The following is a 20,352-nucleotide window of genomic DNA, read 5'->3' as shown; positions in this document are numbered from 1 at the left end:
TACTGCATTTATCAGAGGAGTACCTACCAGGGACATCCTGGAAGCTGCAACCTGGAGCTCTGTACATACTTTCAGCAAGCATTACCACCTGCCTATCTTTTCTAAATCCAGAGCTGGATTTGCCACAGCAGTCTTACAGGGCCTTATTGCTAGCCCTAATGCTCTTTAATGACCTCCACTTTTCCTTAGCTTTGGGAATCAACCCAAATGTGATGACTGCAACAGTGAAACATAAAGAACATAGTACAGTTGTGTACACTTACCATAAATGTAGATGTTCGAGTATATTCACTGTTGCAGTCCTGGTTACCCTCCCTACAGCCCCCTGACTTCTCTGACTTTTACCTTTCCTCCTTGTTTGGCATATATTATATCATGTGTATTTGCTTTTTGCTGGGGGTGTTCCATACCATATAATTGCTTCCTATTGTGGGGACACCTGACGTCTGGGGCAAGAAAAACTGATGTAATGGTGTCGGCTGCATGTTTTATACCCCTGACGACCTGACGTCATGGAAGAAGTGACAGCATCCGATGCAGAAATCCGAAGACTCTGGTATTCAGGCCGGCTGAGGGCTACCTGCAAGCAGATAACCCAAATGTGATGAGTGCAACAGTGAATACACTCGAACATCTACATTTATGGTAAGTGTACACAACTCTACTTTATATACATTCCCACAGAAAATAATATATCCAGTCTACAGGCAACACAGTCTCTATTCTAATAAATAGGTGCAGCCAAGAATCTTGTGTCCCTTCCCTTTGGGAAAAAATTCTATATTATTTCTTTCCATAAAGGTGGCAAATCCAAAGATGCATCCAGTTTTAGACCTAAAGCAGTTCTATCTCCCCTCTCAAAATTATTGGAAAAATATATCTAAAAACAACTACTCTACTACCTTTTGCAGGAACAATTCTTAGCTCGCACATAACGTGTTTTGACCAACCCACAGAATAAACCACTGTCCTAATAACCTTTATGGATACCATCAGTAAATTTAGAGACAAAGCCATATTCATCTCTTCCTTATTCAAAGGCTTTGACATGGTTTCTCACAAAAAAAACTCTTAAAGAAGTGTCTTCTCTTTGTGTATCACAATCTACTCTTCTACTCTTCTCTGGGTTAATAACTGTGTATCTGGTAGATATCAATCTGCCAAATGCTCATAGGTTCATAGGTAGGTACTAGGCTATTGGCCCTAGGGCCTATATAAGCCTAGCCAAAAAGGTACCTTGGCTTTTGCCACCCAAAAAATTATTTTCCTGTGCCCCTGTTGAGCAGAGCCACAGAGGTGATCCCGGTGTGAATTTCCTATTTCCCATCCAGTCATCAAGATTTTTCTTGAAGAGTACTAATGAAGAGCTTTGTTTGATATAGACAGGTAGTTTGTTCCAGAGTATGGGAAGTATCTGGGACAGGAATCTATCCCTCCAGCATGTTCTGTTTATCCTGGTGACAAGGTTTAGGTCCCTAGAGTGTGTAGCTCTGAGGGATTTCTTTAAGTGGAGCATGTCCAACAGCTCTGGGTTTGACATAGCTTTGTATGTTAGACAGAGATCGCCTCTGAGTAGGCGATATGCGATGGAGTAAAGCTGTAGTTTTTTGAGATGGTCTGCATAGGGCATCTGTTTGAGGCCAGTAATCCTCTTCGTGAGGTATTTCTACGACCTTTCCAGTTGTTGTAGATGTCTTGTGAGATACATACCAAAAGGGGCTTTGTACTCTATAATGGGTCTAATGAGTGACAAGTAGAGGGGAACCATGACCTCTTTTTTCCTGGATGAGAAATCTTTTGTGATGAGGTGTGCCATATAGAAGAATTTCCTGACTACTGTGGCGATGTGATTGTCAAAGGAGAGACTACTGTCCACCTGTGTCCCAAGGTCTCTTATCACACTTTCGCTGTTAAGTAGACTACCACCTATGTGGTAGCTCATGGGTACAGAGTTTTTACTAAAGGGGATGACAATGCACTCTTTGGCATTGAGCTTGAGACCATGGCTTTGACACCAGGCATCTGTCTCCACGAGGCTGTTTTGTAGGATGTCCATATCATTAGGAGTTTCGAATATGGCTCCTACTTTGCAGTCATCTGCGAACTTTATTAGCCAAAGCCCTTCTGTGTTAGTCTGTACTTCAGAAAAGCAGATACCAAACAGGAGAGGACCCAGGACTAAACCCTGTGGTACTCCACTTATCACTGGTCTGAAGTCGGATTTGGAGTCTGCTACTTTCACAGTATGGGTTCTGTCAGTGAGCCAGTTGGCAACCCATCTTGTGACATAGGGATATATACCTAGTTTTGTGAGTTTATCTATAATTCCAGAGTGGGGGATGGTATCAAAAGCCTTGGCGAGATCTAGATAGGCTGTGTGAACCACCTTACCCTCATCTGCGGCTTTAGTGACTGCTTCAAAGACGTCTATCAGGTTTAGGAGACATGATCTGCCTTTTACAAATCCAAACTGTGTGGGGTCCAGAGTTTGGAGATTACCAATGTCTTTGTTATAAGTTCCATGGCCTTGCAGACCAGGTTCGTTAGGCTAATGGGGTGGTACTTCCTGGGGTCCGTGGTGGCTCCCCCTTTGTGGAGTGGGATAGCCGACACTGTGCGCCATTCAGTGGGCACAAAGTCTGACGTGAGGCTATGATTGAACATGGTGCTTAGGTGGGGTGCCTGTTCATTCTGCAGTCCATGTAGAACACAGCCTGGGATGTTGTCAGGTCCCATGGATGCTGTGTTCTTGGCTTTGGAGAGTGTGGTTTTTACCTCTGCAGCTGTGATTACAGGAGCTTTGCATTCTTCCGATATAGAGATGGGCCCTTTAGGGGATGAGAGGGGAGTAAAGTTAGCACTGAACCTATCTGCCAGGATATTGGCAGTATCAGTTGGTTCTGTATATTTAGTGCCATTGTGCTGTAACTCATAGCAGATGTGAGTGTTGCCATTGAGATTCTTGACATAGCTATAGAATGTTTTGTGGTTGTCTTTAGAATCAGTGGTGATTTTGTTTTCGTAACTAGCTTTGGAGGTTTTTATGAGGGATCTCAGTTTTTTACTGAGGCTGACCAGGGAGTTCCTCCAATCATGGGATTTTACTCTTTTTAAGTAACAGTTTCTTTCTTCTGTTGTAGAGTTTGTTTATGGCAGGGGACCACCAGATTGGCTTCCTTTTTTTGGAGGATAGCATCTTGGTTCTGTTAGGGATAGCACGATCCATGCACTTGTGTAAGTGCTTATAAAGTGCATTTGTGTAGGATTCAGCAGTCGTACCTCTATTGTCCATCTGCATGGGTGTTGTGAAGTTTGCCACGTTTGTCATAAGAAGTGTGAAGTTGGCTTTGGAGAAATTTTTTATGGTGGTTTCCCTAATGGGGTGTGGGGGCGGTATGTGGATGTCTAGGGTGATTAGCTTGTGGTCGGATCTGACCAACGAGGAATTGACCTCTTTTGTGGAACACCAGTCGTCCACGTTGGTAATGACCAGGTCCAGGATATTGCTGCCCCTGGTGGGGGTGTGGATAAGTTGATCCAAGGCACTGGAATTTATGAATTCCAGAAAACATTGAGCAAAAGAGTTGGTACATGAGTAGTTTACCCAGTCAATGATGGGGTAGTTGAAATCTCCCATTATTAGGGTGTTGGGTTGTACCCTAATATTTTCCAGTGTATCAAGAAATGAGGAGTGGGAATCCTGGGGCATGGTGGGGGATCTGTAGCAAGTTACAATTTGGATTGCGGTCTTGCCCAGAGTTAGTTGCACTTGAATAATCTCGGCTGCATTATGCTGCGCAACTAGCCTGGAGGTGTGGATATTCTTAATGAATATGGACACGCCTCCGCCTTTAGTGTTTCGGTCCAGGTTCGGTGGCCGAAAGGTGTAGTATGAATTATAGCCTGGTAATGCAGGGGTGCTGTCTGGATCCTTGAACCAGGTCTCTCTCACTGCAGAGATGTCGATGGGATTCGATAGGAATGTTTTAGCTCTATATAGCATTCCTAGTTTTTGGTGTGTCTGCTTTATATTATTTTATATTTAGAGGTGTTCATCAATTGTCATTCCTAACAGTTTATTGTGGGAGATGACATCGATTTTGGTACTATTTAGAGAGAAGATTGTGAAGATGCTTTCTCTTTAATGTTTGATTTTGGAGCAGAAAGTTTTCCTTATCTGCCTGTCAAAATTATTGTGTCACAAGGTTCTGTTCTCCTTTTCAGTATTTTCAGTAATAGTCTTTACACATTGTTTCAACAAGCCTCTTGTACAATACACAGATTACATTCTAAGTACCACTCTTATTTGCTCCTTTGATAGTCTGACCCATCTACAACAGATTCCACAAGATGCCTTTAATTCTTCTGAAACCTGTCTCAGTAACAACCAACTTCTGGTTAATCGTAAAAGTAAGCATTCTGCTCCAAAATCACACATTAGAAGGAAAGCATCTTCACAATCTTCTCTCTAAATAGTACCAGAATCGATGTCATCTCCCACATTAAACTGTTAGGAATGACAATTGATGATCACCTCTAGATATAAAATAATATAAAACAGACACGTCAAAAACTAGGAATACTGTATATAGCTAACACATTCCTATCGAATTCCACTAAAGTAACTCTTGCTACCACATTCCTATTACCCCCCCATGCATTACTGCTCCCACTGTAACAAATCTGTGCACATCTCCAAAGTGAAAATATGGGGAGGGTTGGCATAATGTTTGAGGTCTTAACCTCATGAATAGAAGGCACAGGGTTTGAGTCTAACCTCTAGCTATAAGCAAGGCTTGTAATAAGTCTGCAGAATGACAGCCTACTACATAGATAGGTTTGACATATTTGTTAAGGTCTTTACCTCATAAACAAAAGGTACAGGTTTTGATTCTGACCTTGAGTTATGGAGTAGGCTTAAAATGGTCCTTCAGGACAGTTACCTAGTAATCATCCGTGAACCTAAGTCTAAGCTTGAGTGATGTTATAACAGGGTTGCAAGATAAGCTCAGCACTTAGAATGCTAACCTGGCTAGAATTGCCCCATTGTCTGAAATATACCCAACTTAACTTATAAAATAATTTGTAACCCTTTTGCCTGCCCAGATATTAGTACCATTCTCCATCACCCAAACTGTCCTTTTGCCTCTAATGAAAAAAAAAATGCTAGAGAGTTTGTACTCAGTAGGGCCAAAGTCTGCAAGAAAATCCCTTCATCAGTCAGGTCTATACCCAACCCCAACTCCTTTAAACCTTTACTAAAAGATTACCTCTCCCACACTTGGTTGATATTATTCCTTTCATTTATCTGCCAGTTCTTCAGTACCCCTAGTTGTTCAACCTTAACCTGCTTATGTCTTGGACAATTATGTGCAAACAACTTTCTTGTCTTTTGCCTTCTGTATTAATCTTCCATCCCAAATACTACCTTACCTTTTTTCTTCAGACTTTCCTCTTCCACTGTCTTGTTCTTTAGAACATATATTTCAGGTCTCAAAACTTAAAAATATCTACTCATGGCCTGTTCAGGAGTCTCAGCTTACATTTCTTCTCCTTAATTTCTTCATGTGTGTGTTCAGCCTCAGTAATCTGATTCCTGCAACTTGCACTGCCATGCGACTTTGTAACCTGCTTTCTCAAGTAACATTGCCATTTTATTTTTCTGCTTTTGTAAATTGATCTTATAGTGTACACATGCTCTTACTGTTGTCATTTTGTAATATATATTTGCATGTCAATTTTTATGTTATGTATATGTATCTCACAGTGTAAATATATCCCTGAAGGTTTTCTCCCCAGCCCTCTGCTGAAAATGGGTATCACTACTCAGATGGACTTTACTGGTAAACAAAGGCCAGTAAATAAATAATAAGCTTTATTTATTTGTCCATTCTTGCAAATGAAATATATTTGGTGGAGAAAAATTATAATTCAACTGATACTTATTCCTGTAGATCAGAGGAAAAGTTCTGGACCTTAATTAATAAAGGGTTGAAGGAACTTACTTGGTAGGGGAACAGGACAAGAGTTAAGTGGGATAATTTGTTTCTTCTAATAGAGCAAGGTGGTTCAGGATTGCCTGATTTAAAGTGATACTTTAGAGTTACGCAGTTGCGGCTTATATACATAATGGAAGCAGAATGTTGCACATCAAAGTAGAGAGGCATGATAATGAAGTTGGGGGGGTGTGGTCTTGAGAAATAACGAGAGGAGGATTTTTGGATGCATGCCCTTGAGGTGACTAGCAAAAATGCAGAATACTGTATTTATAATGTAGCAGAAAGTATTCTAAGAACAAAGCCAAATTAAGAATGGAAAAATAAGATTTTTAGCAATAAAGGATTTATACAAGCAGGGGTGTAGAAAATAGCCAAGACTGGGCTGAAATTTATTAGGAAAAAGTTGCAAATGATCCAAGGTATTGGAAGCAAATTATTACTGAGGGAAAAGTTAATACAGTGGGAGTGGTAACACAAACAAGGCAAGAAACTAAATAAATCCAAAAACAGGTTCGAAAAACCAGCAACACAGTCCGAGAAGAGTCAAATAACACTATTTATTCCACTGTTTAAAGCGCTTTTCGTCAGCCTGATAGCAAACTTCTTCAGAAACAGTTACAGCAATAAAAAACCTTCCTTATAAGTAAGACAGGTGATCAGCATTCACCAATTGCATCACTTTGTTCTACTTAAGCAAACACACTTTAAAATTAAAGTGACAACTGCTGATAACCAGTAATAAAACAACATTAAAGTATATAAACACATTAAAGTATATAAACATGTCTACGACAGTGACCACAATACACAAAGGTAAAAACATTAAAAGTTATTTTGTATAACCCAACCATTGACAGAAGTAATATATGTTTTTTAACAAAATGTGACTCATCTCTGCAAGCTCTTTAGTTTGAGAATGCTACTAATTGAGCATGAGTCATTCAACCCAGGAAAATTGTAGGCATTCAGCCTCACTTGCCAGGCTAATTCAAGTTCTTCAAGTTTGAGTGGTCTAGGGCCAGGAGCGGCCTTAAGTCAAGTGGGGCCCTAGGCAAAAGGGCTCCACGGCGCCCCCTACCACATAATCTGGTGTCCCCATCCTAGTCTACCTACACTAAATAAATAATGGAAAAGTGCCCCTGCTACAGCGGCGCCCTAGGCGGCCGCCTAGTTGGCCTATGCCTAAGGCTGGCTATGTCTAGGGCCACCCCTACTGTCTACTTGGCTTGATCAATGATAATAAATTTAAAAGCATGTTCTTTATTAGAAATAGTGTGCTTAGCTAGCGCATTCTCCAGTTTACATTTATTCATAGCATATTGGTGTTCATAAATTCTGTCACAGAGCCTCTACTCTGTCTTTCCTATATAGAAAGCAGGACAGAATGTGCACCTAGCCAAGTAAACTACAAAAGACGAATTACAGTTGAATCTGCCTTTCAATCTATAAGTTGTACCGTTAACCTTAAATGAATTAGTGACTTCTACAAGTTTACAATAGTTGCACTTTTGACATTTATTCATCCCAGTATTCCATACTACTGGGGTGTATTGCTGTTCTAAGAGAGTTTTAAGTGGGAGTGGTATGAGACCAAGCATAAGTTTGGACTACAGGTTAGAGACTGGTTTCCTACAGTTGTGGCTTATATACATAATGGAAGCAGAATGTTACACATCAAAGTAGAAGAGTAGAAAGGCATGATGATGAAGTTGGGGGTGTGTGGCATTGAAAAATAACGAGAGTGGGATTTTTGGATGCATGCCCTTAAGGTGAATAGCAAAAATGCAGAATACTGTATTTATAACGTAGCAGAAAGTATTCTAAAAACAAAGCCAAAGTAAGAATGGAAAATAAAATTTTTAGCAATAAGGATGTATGTAAGCAGGGGTGTAGGAAATAGCAAAGATTGGACTGAAATATATTAGAAGAACTTTGCAAAGGATTCAAGGTATTGGAAAGCAAATTATTACTGAGGGAAAAGTTAATACAGTGGGAGTGGTATGAGACCAAGCATAAGTCTGGACTGCAGGTTATAGAGACTGCTTCCCTACCAGGCGCTGATAAAAGTATATTCAAAGAGAAAGGGATAGGGGGTGCAATAGTGAAAGAGCATCTCTGATTGCATTTTTAGTTGTCTAAAACAGAAGCTGCAGTAAAAAAACGGATGAAATAAGACATGTACAATATTACATGATAGATACAAGAATCAATCAGATGAGGGTAGAAAAGATGGGGAAAAAGAGACTGGAAATGTAGTTTACCAAGGAACAATGGGAGGACAGTAGTCAGGCACAAAATTATGCAACAAAATCTTGAAGGTTTAGGATGTTTATATGGAAGTGTTTGCAAAGATATTATACCCAAAGCAAACTTCAGAGAACTTTTCCTCAGGTAGACAACAATTGCTGCAGGTATGATAGGAAAGATAAAGGTAACTGGGAACATGTTTTTTGGGAGTGTAACAATTTGGCAGATTTTAAAAATTCCCTACAGAGTAATTTGTCAGAAATTTTGGGGGAGCAAATGATTGTAATGAAGAAAATGATTCTTTTTAGCTGAGGTATAAGAACTGATTTTCTTACACATAGTAAGGTCTTAAGTCTGATGCTGCTGGCTGCCAAAACAGGAATTACTAGAAAATGGAAATCAAAATCTAAACCAGACTTAAATGAAGTGCTGAATATTGCAGAGGAGATAAAGGAATTGGAAGTGGGATCTTTGGGAAAGGGAAGTAATAAATTATATCTCTTAAGTTGTCATAAGTTGGTTATACGGTGCTCAGACCCAAAGGCTGCCGAGGAAAGCTGTTTCATTGAAAGTCATGTTGCATATAGAAATAAGTGGCATTTATGGAATCAATACATGCAGAATAGTGTTCAGGGGGAAGAGGATTGAAATTTAGGGGAAGGCAGGACTTAAGCAATTTATGTATTGTTGGAGTGAATAATGATAATTAAAAAAATAACTCCTAAATTAGTAATTAGTAATGCATGAAGTGAATGAAAAATGTTTGTCTTATTTTCTACAATTGTATGCGTACCTAAGTCATTGTTCACTATGTAAAGTTAGTAAAGGTGTTTAGGAGTTGGGGTAAAACAACAAGTTAATTTTGTTTTTCTTTTATTATTTTTGCAGGTTGAGGGCACCCAAGTCTCCAGATGCCACAGCAGATATTGGCCACCATCAGTTTATCTATGCTGTAATGCCACATAGAGGTGAGTTTTACTATTTAATTTTTTAGTTACCCTTCCCCTCCTGATCTCAAACACCTCCTTGCTTCAGTGGAAAGAAGTGAACATTTTAACTCTTTTTTTTCTCGGGTGTGCTAAACCTAGGACTCTGATTTCCTGGTTTGTGTACATTTTCATACACTTTAGGATATGGGAAGGGGACCCATACCCCTTATGTCTGCTGTTTCCTAGGGTGTGCTGTAGTAATGATATAGCTTTCCCATTCTTGCAAACTTGCCTTTGGCTGCTGACTCCTTTTTTGCTGGCTAGCTGTCCAGTAAACATTAAACCTGGGTCACCTATGTAACAGGCAAGACAGCCTTCCTGCATGGTATCAGGCTTGGTCCACGTGGAGGTGAATTGGTATGCAGCATAACATTTTAAAACATTGAAAGATAATCATCCCCATACATCACAAGCTTCACTGGAGTGTTTTTTTAACTAAGAAACATCTTTATTAAATTATCATTTATGACATAGGCAATCACACATCCATACAAATGAAAACAAACCACAATGACATAATTTCATTTGCAAATACCATACTTTACCCACAATCTCTCCAGTCACTGTCAGTCAAACACCACATAGCTCACCCAAATTACACCCTCCTTCAAACCTCCTCTGTATGTAACATTCCAATTCCCATCCCTTTCTATGCAATTTGCTCCTACCGTTCTCCAAAAGATCCCACTTCAATTATTCCACTTCTGTCACTATATTCACCACTTCCAGCACAGCTGGTCTAGACTTCAATCTCCATCCTCTAGCAACTGCCTTTGTGGCAGCCACCATAATCAGACTCGGCAAGACCCCACCACATCCAGGCAACTCCAGCTGTGCATCACAGCTCAAAAAAACTACCTCCCAAGTTGCACCAGTTCACTCACCCAGCTCTTCAGACAGAGCAGTCTACAGGGAATTTTCAAAGCCCACCAACTCACCACACTCCCCAAAAACACGCTCCTCCCCACCATACCCCCAAAACATGCTATCCACTCGAGGAAAGATTCCCCGCAGTCTACCTGGGGTGTAGAAACACCTTCTCAAACACCTCCAAGCAAAGATCTCAAATCGTCCAGACCCCACAACTTACTTAAGAGACGCACGTATCCCCGCATTGCCTCCCTGTGAACTGCCCATCCAGTTTCTCCTCCCAGTCCCCTCCAACCTCGTCCAATCAACTCCCACAGCCATCATGCAGTTCTCTACATGCTCCATCAATTATTCCTTTTTCAACAGCAGTCTCTATCCTAGACTCCACTAAAAACTCCACCAGTGCTGTTTCCCCACCAGAATCCCCCCATTTCTCTCTACCCAAGTACACAGTGACATCAATCCTTAACAGGGAAGGCAGTCCCCAGCCCAAATAAATTCCTGACCTCTCCCCCTTCTGCCACCCCTCCCTCTCCCAACACCCTGGCATTTCTGCCACATTTCTCCAATAAATTCCAGCCCCCCCTCTTGCCCTACTGTCTGTATTCACAGTTGCTGTCATCCCTATCAGCAGAATCTCCTTTCTTCATTCCTGTATTGGCTGAGTTCTTAGGAGTATTTTATGCTGCTTTATGAATCTAATATTCTGTATGGTTATTATTCTCTTTAATGATCTGCATACAAAATCCCAGTCTCTCCTTGTTTCTTGAGCTTCCCTCCTGTTTTGTCAGTATTCCTTTCCACTTTGAGTTTCTGCTTGTGCTGTGTATAGAAGCCTTAAATGTGTAGCTATGAAATACCCCTTCAAATCCGATAAACCCAAACCACCTTGTTGTATGGGAAGACTCCCCCCATTTCATCATCATCCCTTTCCACTTTGAATTACAGGTTTCTGCTTGTGCTATGTATAGGAGCCTTAACTGTGTAGCTGTGAAATACCCCTTCAAATCGAGTAATCCTAAACCCCCTTGTTCAATTGGAAGAATCAGCTTATCCCACTTGACTCTTGCCATCTTTCCTTCCCAGATAAAATCCTTCAGCCCTGTATTAATTGCTGTCCATAACTTCACCTCTGGTTGATAAAATATGTCTGATTTGTGTATAAAAATAATGGGACTAAAAACATCTTAACATCATGTATCTTGCTATTCATATCCATAAAATAGAACTTCCAATTTCTTAGTTTTTGTGTTATCTTTTGTTTAGTCTCTTCCCACATATTCTTAGCTGCCACATCAGAATCCTTTTTAATCCATACTTCTACATGCTTCATTTGATCACGTATCCATATATATGGATATTGCTGAACCAATTTGTGTGTGGGTATATAATTTACAGCTATTGCCTTTGTTTTAGCTTCATTCATTTGGTATCCTGAAAAGATTTGAAACTGTCTCAAAATGTTTCACACTAAAATGTCCCTTTTTTGGTTTTATCAGGTTTAAAATATCATCTGCAAACAGAGCAGGCTTTTGTTGATTACCATAGCAATTATATCCTTGAATTTTTGAGTCCCTTATATTCTTTGTCAATTGCTCTAAATATGTTGCAAATAAAGGAGAAAGAGGACACTCCTGCCTGGTTCCTCTGCTAAAACAGAAATTATCTAAGAGAAGCTTCACTGGAGTGTTATTCCACATTTATGCATGTGTACATGCTGGGGATGTCATTTCTGGTTGTCCTTGCTTAACTAAGATAATTAGTATTTTGTACTTTCAATAGCAAATATACAAGTAACAAGCCCTTAGAGGTGGGTGCAGCATCCTTACTATGTACAATACTAAATTATACAGTTTTGATGAAAAAAGTCTGTTGCTTTTGCATTTAATTTTGTTAAGCACCACCTGTTGAAACTTTCTTGCAGCTGAAATCATGAAAGACTGGCCCCATGGTGCCTTGCATCCTGAGTTGGCATGTAAGCTACTACATTTCCATGATAGCTGTAGCAACAGGAAAGTCTTATGTCCTAGTAAAAAGTTGTCAGGTCTCACAGGTGGGCCACTCTACATTGAAAATTAACATAATGTGTTCAGGCATTCCCTTTTTGGATTATGGTAACAGCCCTATCCTTTCACTTAACTCTGATTAATAAGTCTCCCCTGACCTGCCATATAGATCCTTTAATATTTTTGGATGAAAACACGAGCATTTATCCGTAATGCAGAAAAAGATTGTCTCAGCTCCAGGGACCACATGCAGCTCTTCCTTTATTGGAGTGTGAATTAAACTTCATCTGCTCGGAAACAGTTTCTATTTATTTTCTGGATTGGTCAAGAAATCAAGAGCAACAGAGCAAACCCTACTTCGGCTGGCATATTCCAAGAAGAAATAAGAACCTTTAGCTGTTACAAATTACAGTCCTTACAGGAATGTTTCTTATGAAAAGGAATACTTGTTAGCAAGTAACATCATACAGCTATTCAATTCAAAATAGACTGAAATTCTGGATGCACACACATTATTATAACATATCATGATTCTGGATATCTCGAAATAGAGTGACTCAGCTGTATGCTCAGATGTAACTGCTTTTATGTCTTAAAATTAAAAAAAAATAGGTTCATACAAAGTTCAGAGCTTTCTCAACAGACATTTCCAAGGCTGATTGCAGTATACAGATAAAAAGGTATGCATATGGAAGGATAGCTTAACATCTTCTCATGCTTCAATCTTGGCATGGTCTGTTTTTATTTTCAGCAGACTTGTCTTCAGAGACATTCCTTAAAAGTACAAAGTACCTAACTTCCTTTCAGGGTTAAATGATTGCAAGAAACATTTACCATTGGTTTGGTAAGCTGTAACGGACACTAGCAAAGTTAAATTGTTCTCTGCTAGATAGTAGAAATATATGAAACTGTTGCAGTACTTTAAGTTAACAGTATATTAAAATAAGCATCAACAGACATAAAAATAATATACTTAGTACAATTCCTCCTTCCAATGCTACAAATCACAACCCCAGATTATTCTGAATCATATCATTGCCAAACAAATAAGCCCTGAGTAAGCCCCGAGATGTTTTTGTTCAGGGATGAATACCATTGCATGTGCACTTTTTCTAATAAAGCAGTTCACTACTAAATTCTTAATAACAAAGTATGCAAGAACTATGAAAGGCATGATTATAAGAAAGATAATTATACTTTACATTATGCTTATATCAGAATTTCCAAATCTGTTACGCAGCCACCCAAACAAAGGTCCAACTAGACTTGGATTTAGTCATATTAACAGCAGATTGTTCCATAAAGTCCGCCATCTTTTCTTGTTCAGCACAGTAGTCTGAAACAAACTTGCAGCACCATTTTCCGATCAGATGGCAAACTGTTATCGTTTGAAGCCAGTATGTAATCAACAGCTATTTGGTTTTGCAGAGCTGTGGCGCAAACTTTAGTCACTTCTCTATTTGCCAAGCAAATGTGTTCCAAAGTCTTATTAGACATTTCAGATAATATAAAGGACAACTGATTCATTTCATGTATAGTTCACAATAGGCCATACTGCAGAGAAAAGAAAGCTATGGTTTGCTCAGTAGGGTGTATGTTCTTATTTCATAACCTGCCAGCAGGTATAGAAAAAAGAATGAAAACAGATGGTGTCATCTATCCCACATAACAACAACCAGAACAGTTTCTGGGTGTCCAGGAGTAGACATGGTCTCCACAGATGTAATAATAATAATTGTCCAATATTCCCATGCCTCCCCAAGTCATACATGTTCAATCCAAGCTCCATCAATAAAGTCTCATTACAAGTGCCATTATAGCTGCTGTAACCTACTCACACGTTTCCCTTTCTGGCATAACAAGTATCTCCTTGTGTTGATGCAGCCAGTTGGTAATATATTTTTTTAGTCTAGTCCTTAACTTTACACAAGGTTTGATTTTCCACAGAAATTCATTTTTCTAAACAAGTCTGTTTTTCTTGCAGTGCGAAGCGTGGACCCAGTTTGGTATTCTGGCACACTTACTGCAGTATTAGTAGTTAGGAGAATGAGATGAGGTCCCTTCCACCATAGTTCCAAAGAAGATTTGCATTGAAATACCTTTGCATAACACAATCACCTTATCATAGATCAAGATGAGGGATAATGGCTGGTGGAGGGAGAGCCACCTTTATTCTTTTGTAAAGTCTGCAAAATAGAAATAAGTTTTGAGCAATAGTCCAGCAAAGCTTCATCAATAAATAACAGTTCACAGTTTCTGACTGGTGGGGAAGGTGGCATTCTCCTGGGACAGCCCGTATGTAAAGGAGAAAGTATTGTTGTGTCCCACATACCGAAATTGTAAATGTTCAAGTATATCACTGTTGCAATACTGACTCTTGTGTCTTCCTGTCATGTCAGAAGCCTGTGACTGTCCCAATTTCCAGAGTCTTTGCATCATCACTACACAAAAGATGTCCAACGACAGATGACTGGATGTCAGGTTATAAGAAGAGCATCTGTTGGCTCCATCTTCAGGACTTTCTAAGCAGTGAACAAGCAGTCTGATGCCTGAGGATAACACAACCTCACCAGTTGTCTGAATTTGAGTGCAAAGGTAAAAATGATAGGAGGTAGAGAGAGAGGATGATAGAGTTAAGAATACTATCTGCAGAGACCTCCTCTACTTCTTGCACCCAGCAAGGGGGAGACAAGCAGTCAGCAGATAACAGGGTTTGGAGGGTGGGACTGTGTGCCGCAACATTGATCACCTGTAGTTATGGTAAGTGGGACACAACTGTACTGTGTTCTTCGTAGTCAGTTATGCAGTATTGATTCATGGAGGGACTCCCAAAGCTAAAAGGTGAATGGTAGGTCATCTGTTTCACCCGAGAAAGGAAGATTTTACAGGATGGCAGTAGTGTAGCCTGCCCATTTTTTTTTTTGTGGTGTGAGTAACAGAACTTAATGTAGTTTGCTGTCCATTGTACCTTTTAGGAAAAAATTAATTTGAGGGTGCACGAGGGTAGGTGGAGCACTGGCAGGCTGATGTGGTAGATGCATGTACTTTAATGTTGGAAGGCATCTATTTTTCAAGTCTCTGTCTTTTGAGTTCTGGAGCAGAAAGCCTGTAGTTTGTTGTGGTGAGATGTGAACAGGTGTACTGAAGGGACCCTCGCCCCCCCACTGTAGAGTTTGAGCATAAGTTCTGCTGAAAAGCCTTTATAGCCAGGTAGACTGCTAGTATCTTCATCTGATTTACATGCAGTTTCCTCTGCTGCGGAGTCCAAATGCCCTGCACATTCAGGGAACCTAAGTGGGTCCCACATGCTATGTCTGAACTATCTGTGATGATAGCCTTGTCAGCTTCTGGTAAAGAGAAATTTTCCCATGGGTTGTGGTACATGGTGGTCTTCCACCATAAGAGTTATGTTTTTCAAGCATGGAAGGTGAGGCAGTAGGTTTTCCATGGGGTTGAGAATGCTGTTCCCAAGCATTTTTCAACAACCATTGAATTTTTCTCATGTGTAACTTTGCAAGTGGGATCATGAAAATGCAGGATGCCTTGTACCCCCGAATACTCAAGAATTCCCTTGCTGGGATGTGTCGCTTTGGAAGCAGACTGGTCATGCAGCCTTTTCAGGAAAGCTATCTTGTTCTGGGGAAGGAAGACTTTCTGCTGGACTGAATCTATGAGGTCTCCTAGAAAAAGGATCCTTGTTTGAAGAAGAGTTTGTGACTTTTGAAGATTTAAGGTAAGACCTACCATCTGAAAGCAGTCTGCAGTGATCTGCAAGGCATCTAGGGTATGTTGCTGTGGATTTTCCCCTGAATGAGACTGACATCAAAGAAGGGGTAAATGTGAACTTCCAGAGCTCTACAGTGTACTATCAAAGGAACTAAACATTTTGTGAAAACTCTGGAAAGAGTGGACAGCCAAATTTTAAAACATAGTACTGGAAATGAGAGCCTGTTGCTACAAAACGTAAGTTCTTTCTGTGACTTTCTGTTATGGGGATGTGAAGATCATGGGCAGTGTTTTTTGCAGCGTAAACCTTTTGGGATGTTGAGGAACTTGTTTTCCTTTGAGAGGTCCAAGATGGGCCTCCAGGTGACATTTCTTGGAACTAGAAAGATCCTTGAGTTGAAGTCTTTTCCCTCTTGGCCTGGAGAATCAGGCTGAAGGGATCCTTGGGGAAGTATTTCCCCAAGGATAGGTGGTAGAAGGCTGTCCTGCTCTTTCAGTAGTTTGGAATGCCTAAGAAGAGTGGGATTTCTCTGAACTGAATATAGTACCCTTTTTTTCTATGATGCTGAGGACCCATTAGTCCCTTCTGATAGTCTTCCATTGGGTTAAGAAGGAAGAAAGTTTTCTAGCCAGAGGTTTGGAGGGGAGGGTGGTTAGGGGTATGGAAGGCTGGGGTTGAACATAGTCACAGTTGGTCTCTGTGTAGGGTGGGCTCTTTGAAGCTCCCTGTTCTGTGTGATTGTCCTGGTTGCTACCTACTAGTTTGTCTGGGTCTGTTGCCGTGGGGAGGAATCCCCTTGTCTTATCTACGGGGAAGAGGCCAAGGCTTTGAACAGTAATTCCTGCTGTACCTTGGTGTAGGCGACGATAAAATTCCTTAACTGTTTTTATTCACTTTTCTTTTTTATTCAGCTTCTCAAAAACCTGTTCATCTGGAGGACCAAAAAGGAATTCCTTATCTAGTGGAGCATCCAGTAGTTCAGTCTTAACCTGATCTTAAATGGCTGGATCCTGAGCCATGCATGTCTATGGATGACAGAACCCATGGCAGTTGTTATGCAAGATGCATCTAAGACATCACAGCCACACTTCAGAGAGTGCCTGGAGACTTCTAAAGCTTCTCTGGCTGTCTCCTGAATTTCCTGTGGTAAGTTTCTGTCTGCAGTAGAGTCCATCTTAGCTAGAAGTTTGTCCTGGAGAGATTGTGGACTTTAGCATATGGGAAGACTCATTGCCAAGGTGGCAGAGGTACAAGCTTTTTTTCCCCAAAATCTGTCTAATAGTCTACTTTCCTTGTTATTAGGCAAGGGATGTCTGGTTGGAGACTACTAAGGGGTCAGTTTTTGGGTTTTTACAAAGGTGCTTGTGAGATTCTGGAAACCCTGTCTGGTTTCCTATAAGCAAGGGGTACAGAATCATGATGTAAAGCAGTGTCTTCAAAGACTTCATCCAGTACTAAGTGTACAGGAGGAATGGCCAGTGACCTGGGAGAATGCAAACTTAGCAGTTCCCTATAATGGGTCTGAGGCTGAGAGAAATAACTGTTGGCTTTCCCAATTGAAAGCTAACTTCATTCTATGCAAAGTATCCCTGAAGGAAGGGCCCTCAAGGGGGGAGGCAGAAGAGAGGGCGTCATCAGAGTCTGAACTTGAGTAAGTTTATGTGGGGAAGTTCCCAGAGCAGGGTAGTTCTTCCTTATCTTCAGAGCTAGAGAAATCTTCCTGAAAGACCACCTCCCTGCTTCATTTGGATAGAGAAGCTTCAGTAGCAGAAGTATGACAGGGGTCTCTGGATTTCATGAAGGCCATGAACTACTCTGCTGATTTTAGGAGGTCTTGGGCTTTAGCCTGAGAAGAAGTGGTTGGAAATGGGGGGAGTGAAGAAAAGGAAGTGGCTCACTTCATTTTTCTGTGTCTGTTTAAAAGGGGTGACGGTTAAGAGTTTAGTAATGGAGGTAGACAGCATGTCTCCCTCGATATCCAAAATAAGATGTCAGAAGCTCTGAGGCCTGCTGAGAGACCTCAGACTCGACTGACGTGTATGCCATGGTAACACTTGTAAGTAGGCCTGAGACCATGGCAGCCTCCCCAGGGGTTGCATCAGAGGGTTCTGGCCTGGGAATCTCCAGACTAGAGGGCTGCAAAGGCTCCTTGCCTGGATTGTCAGTCAACTTATAGACTAGAGCTGAAGCTTTCTTGGTAACATCAGGGTCCTTGTTCTTTTTGTCTTTCCATTTCTTATGAATGATGCTAGCTGATGGAGTTTGCTGAGGCCCTGTGGTCGCAGTGGATTGCAGTGACATCGGGGAAACTGAGGAGGAAGACTCTATATAAGCGGCTAGTACTTTGGCCCTACATTTTTGTATTTTCGCACATAATTTTGCACAGTCAGGACAATTACAGATAATGTACTGAAGCCCCAAGTAGAACAAACAAACCGAGTGAAAATCTTTATGCAGGATTTGCTTTCCACACTTCAAGCAATTGTTGACATTTTGAACATTAAATTAATAGAGAAATTTCCCAAATGAGGTACTTATCTGACTGGAAGAAGAGGTTCTCTGGAAAAACAAGCTGACAGATGGACTGTGAGCATTCTAAACACATGTGAAGTGCATCAAACTGCATGGCTAGAAAGAACTGAAAATGGTGCCAATGGACTCTGACGTTCAGAAGTTAGTTGCTGGACATCTGTCAGCTAGGGATGATGCAGAGACTTTGGAAATTGGGCCAGTTGTGAGCTTCTGCATGGCAGGAAGACCCAAGAATCAGTACTGCAACATTGACTGTGAAGAACATTTCATAGGTATAGTTCATAGGTACATAGGTAGATATTAGACTATCGGCCCAAGGGCCTATGTAAGCCTAGCCAACAAGGTTCCCTGGCTTATTGGTAACATCAGGGTCCATTAGTTCAAATAGACATCAATTCATACTTGTGCCCTGGGTAGTAAACTAGAAGATTTCCTGGCATATAGTTTAAAAAGCACAGGGCTAAGAGATCTGTCAATTTAATCATTGAGATGTATTTTCACTTCACTTATGTAAAAAAAAAATCAGTAACTGCCTATGTAAAGTTTTATTCCAAATTCTGTTTTCAGCCACCATATGGGAATAGTGGGAGCCTAGATGCTTTCTATCACTTCTTTAACTGCTTACATCTCTTGAAAGTCTCAACAATAAACAGTATGTAGATAATTGATCCAATGACAGTAGAAGAAATCTAGTCTGTCTGCTCTCTCTTAAATCCTACATCCCTGGTAGAATAGACCCAATGGATTATGCCCCGGCAGTTTTAGATTTTTGCAAAAAAAAGGTTCTCCTGCTTCTTAGACTATTAAGATATGCATTTTTTTTAGACTGACTCATCACTCAGCCAAACTATCTAGGATCATAGTTTTACCTAAAACAGGGAAAACCCAAAAGCAGTAACAAATTACTACCACATTTCCCTGGTAAATGTTGATCTGAAACTGACAAGTTCATAGCTATGGGACAACAATCCATATTAACATATCTGACCCACCCAAGTTAAGAAGGTTTTGTAAAATTTAGAAGGCAATCTAGATTCCTTGCAAATACCTTACTATTGAGTCTCATAGATTTTGAGAAAGCATTTATTTCCATACAATGGCATTACCTTTGTTTATACTGATGGTACAAGCATTTTAATGTTCTCTGTGAGCTACATTTTTATCCAAATAGTACATCTGTGCCCCTTTCTGTCTTCTAAATGGCACAAGGCAATTTTGCCCCTTTTCTTCCACACTGTTCCTTTTAATCACCAAAACCATAACTCAGTGGATGTACTCAATATCAAACATTTCAAGTTGGCAGATAATTAATGAGAAAATATACCTTCATATGTTTGTGGATGATGTCATGCTTACTTCCATGATGTCCTAGTTTTGCATAAAATACTTTGTGATTATTATGACTTCTCTGGCTTAAGAGATAACATTTCAAAGGCAGAGCTGTTTTCTGTAAATCCACCAAAAGAGCTGCTGAAAAGTTCCTCCCCTTCAGCACCTGGGTGTTTGACTACATTTTCTGTCAAAAAATCCCTGGATCTAAATTTCAGATCTTTTTTTTAGGATGACCTTTACATCAGGGTTTCCATGCGAGATAGTGGGATTATTTTTTTCAATACTGACACTGCAGTGCAGCATATTGGAGGGCTGCACTCGTGTGTGTGTGTGTGTGTGTGTGTGTGTGTGTGTGTGTGTGTGTGTGTGTGTGTGTGTGTGGAAAGGATGTTAAATTGATGTCCTGTCTGCCTGAGCTGATAGTTCAGGTGGATGTAAAAGATCCCATGTCACTTGTCAAAAAGAGAAGGGGTTGCTTTATACATATTATATCCCTTCCATTCTATTTACAATATTTTCAGTATTTTATATCTTCAGTTTTAGAAATGTTATCTTCCATTCTATCCCCAACCCCTTTCTCCACAACCATCTTTTTATTTCAGCCAACACATCTTCATTTCTATTTTTATTATACAACAGTTCGTCATATC

General features: G+C 40.3%; 1 protein-coding gene across 1 annotated transcript in view; it reads left to right on the top strand.

Annotated features, from left to right (window-relative positions):
• MAN2C1 (mannosidase alpha class 2C member 1) overlaps window positions 1-20,352 on the top strand; it is a 1,630,015-nt gene that overhangs the window by 1,512,052 nt on the left and 97,611 nt on the right. Inside the window, exon 23 of the mRNA XM_044077185.1 lies at window positions 9,135-9,214. Within this exon, the coding sequence (XP_043933120.1) occupies window positions 9,135-9,214 (80 nt within the window). The remainder of the gene's footprint in view (window positions 1-9,134; window positions 9,215-20,352) is intronic.

Source organism: Protopterus annectens, chromosome 7.part0 (genome assembly GCF_019279795.1).
Source record: "Protopterus annectens isolate FY-2018-M chromosome 7.part0, PAN1.0, whole genome shotgun sequence".
Lineage (NCBI taxonomy): Eukaryota > Metazoa > Chordata > Ceratodontiformes > Protopteridae > Protopterus > Protopterus annectens.
This window is presented reverse-complemented; position numbering and strand designations above follow the sequence as displayed.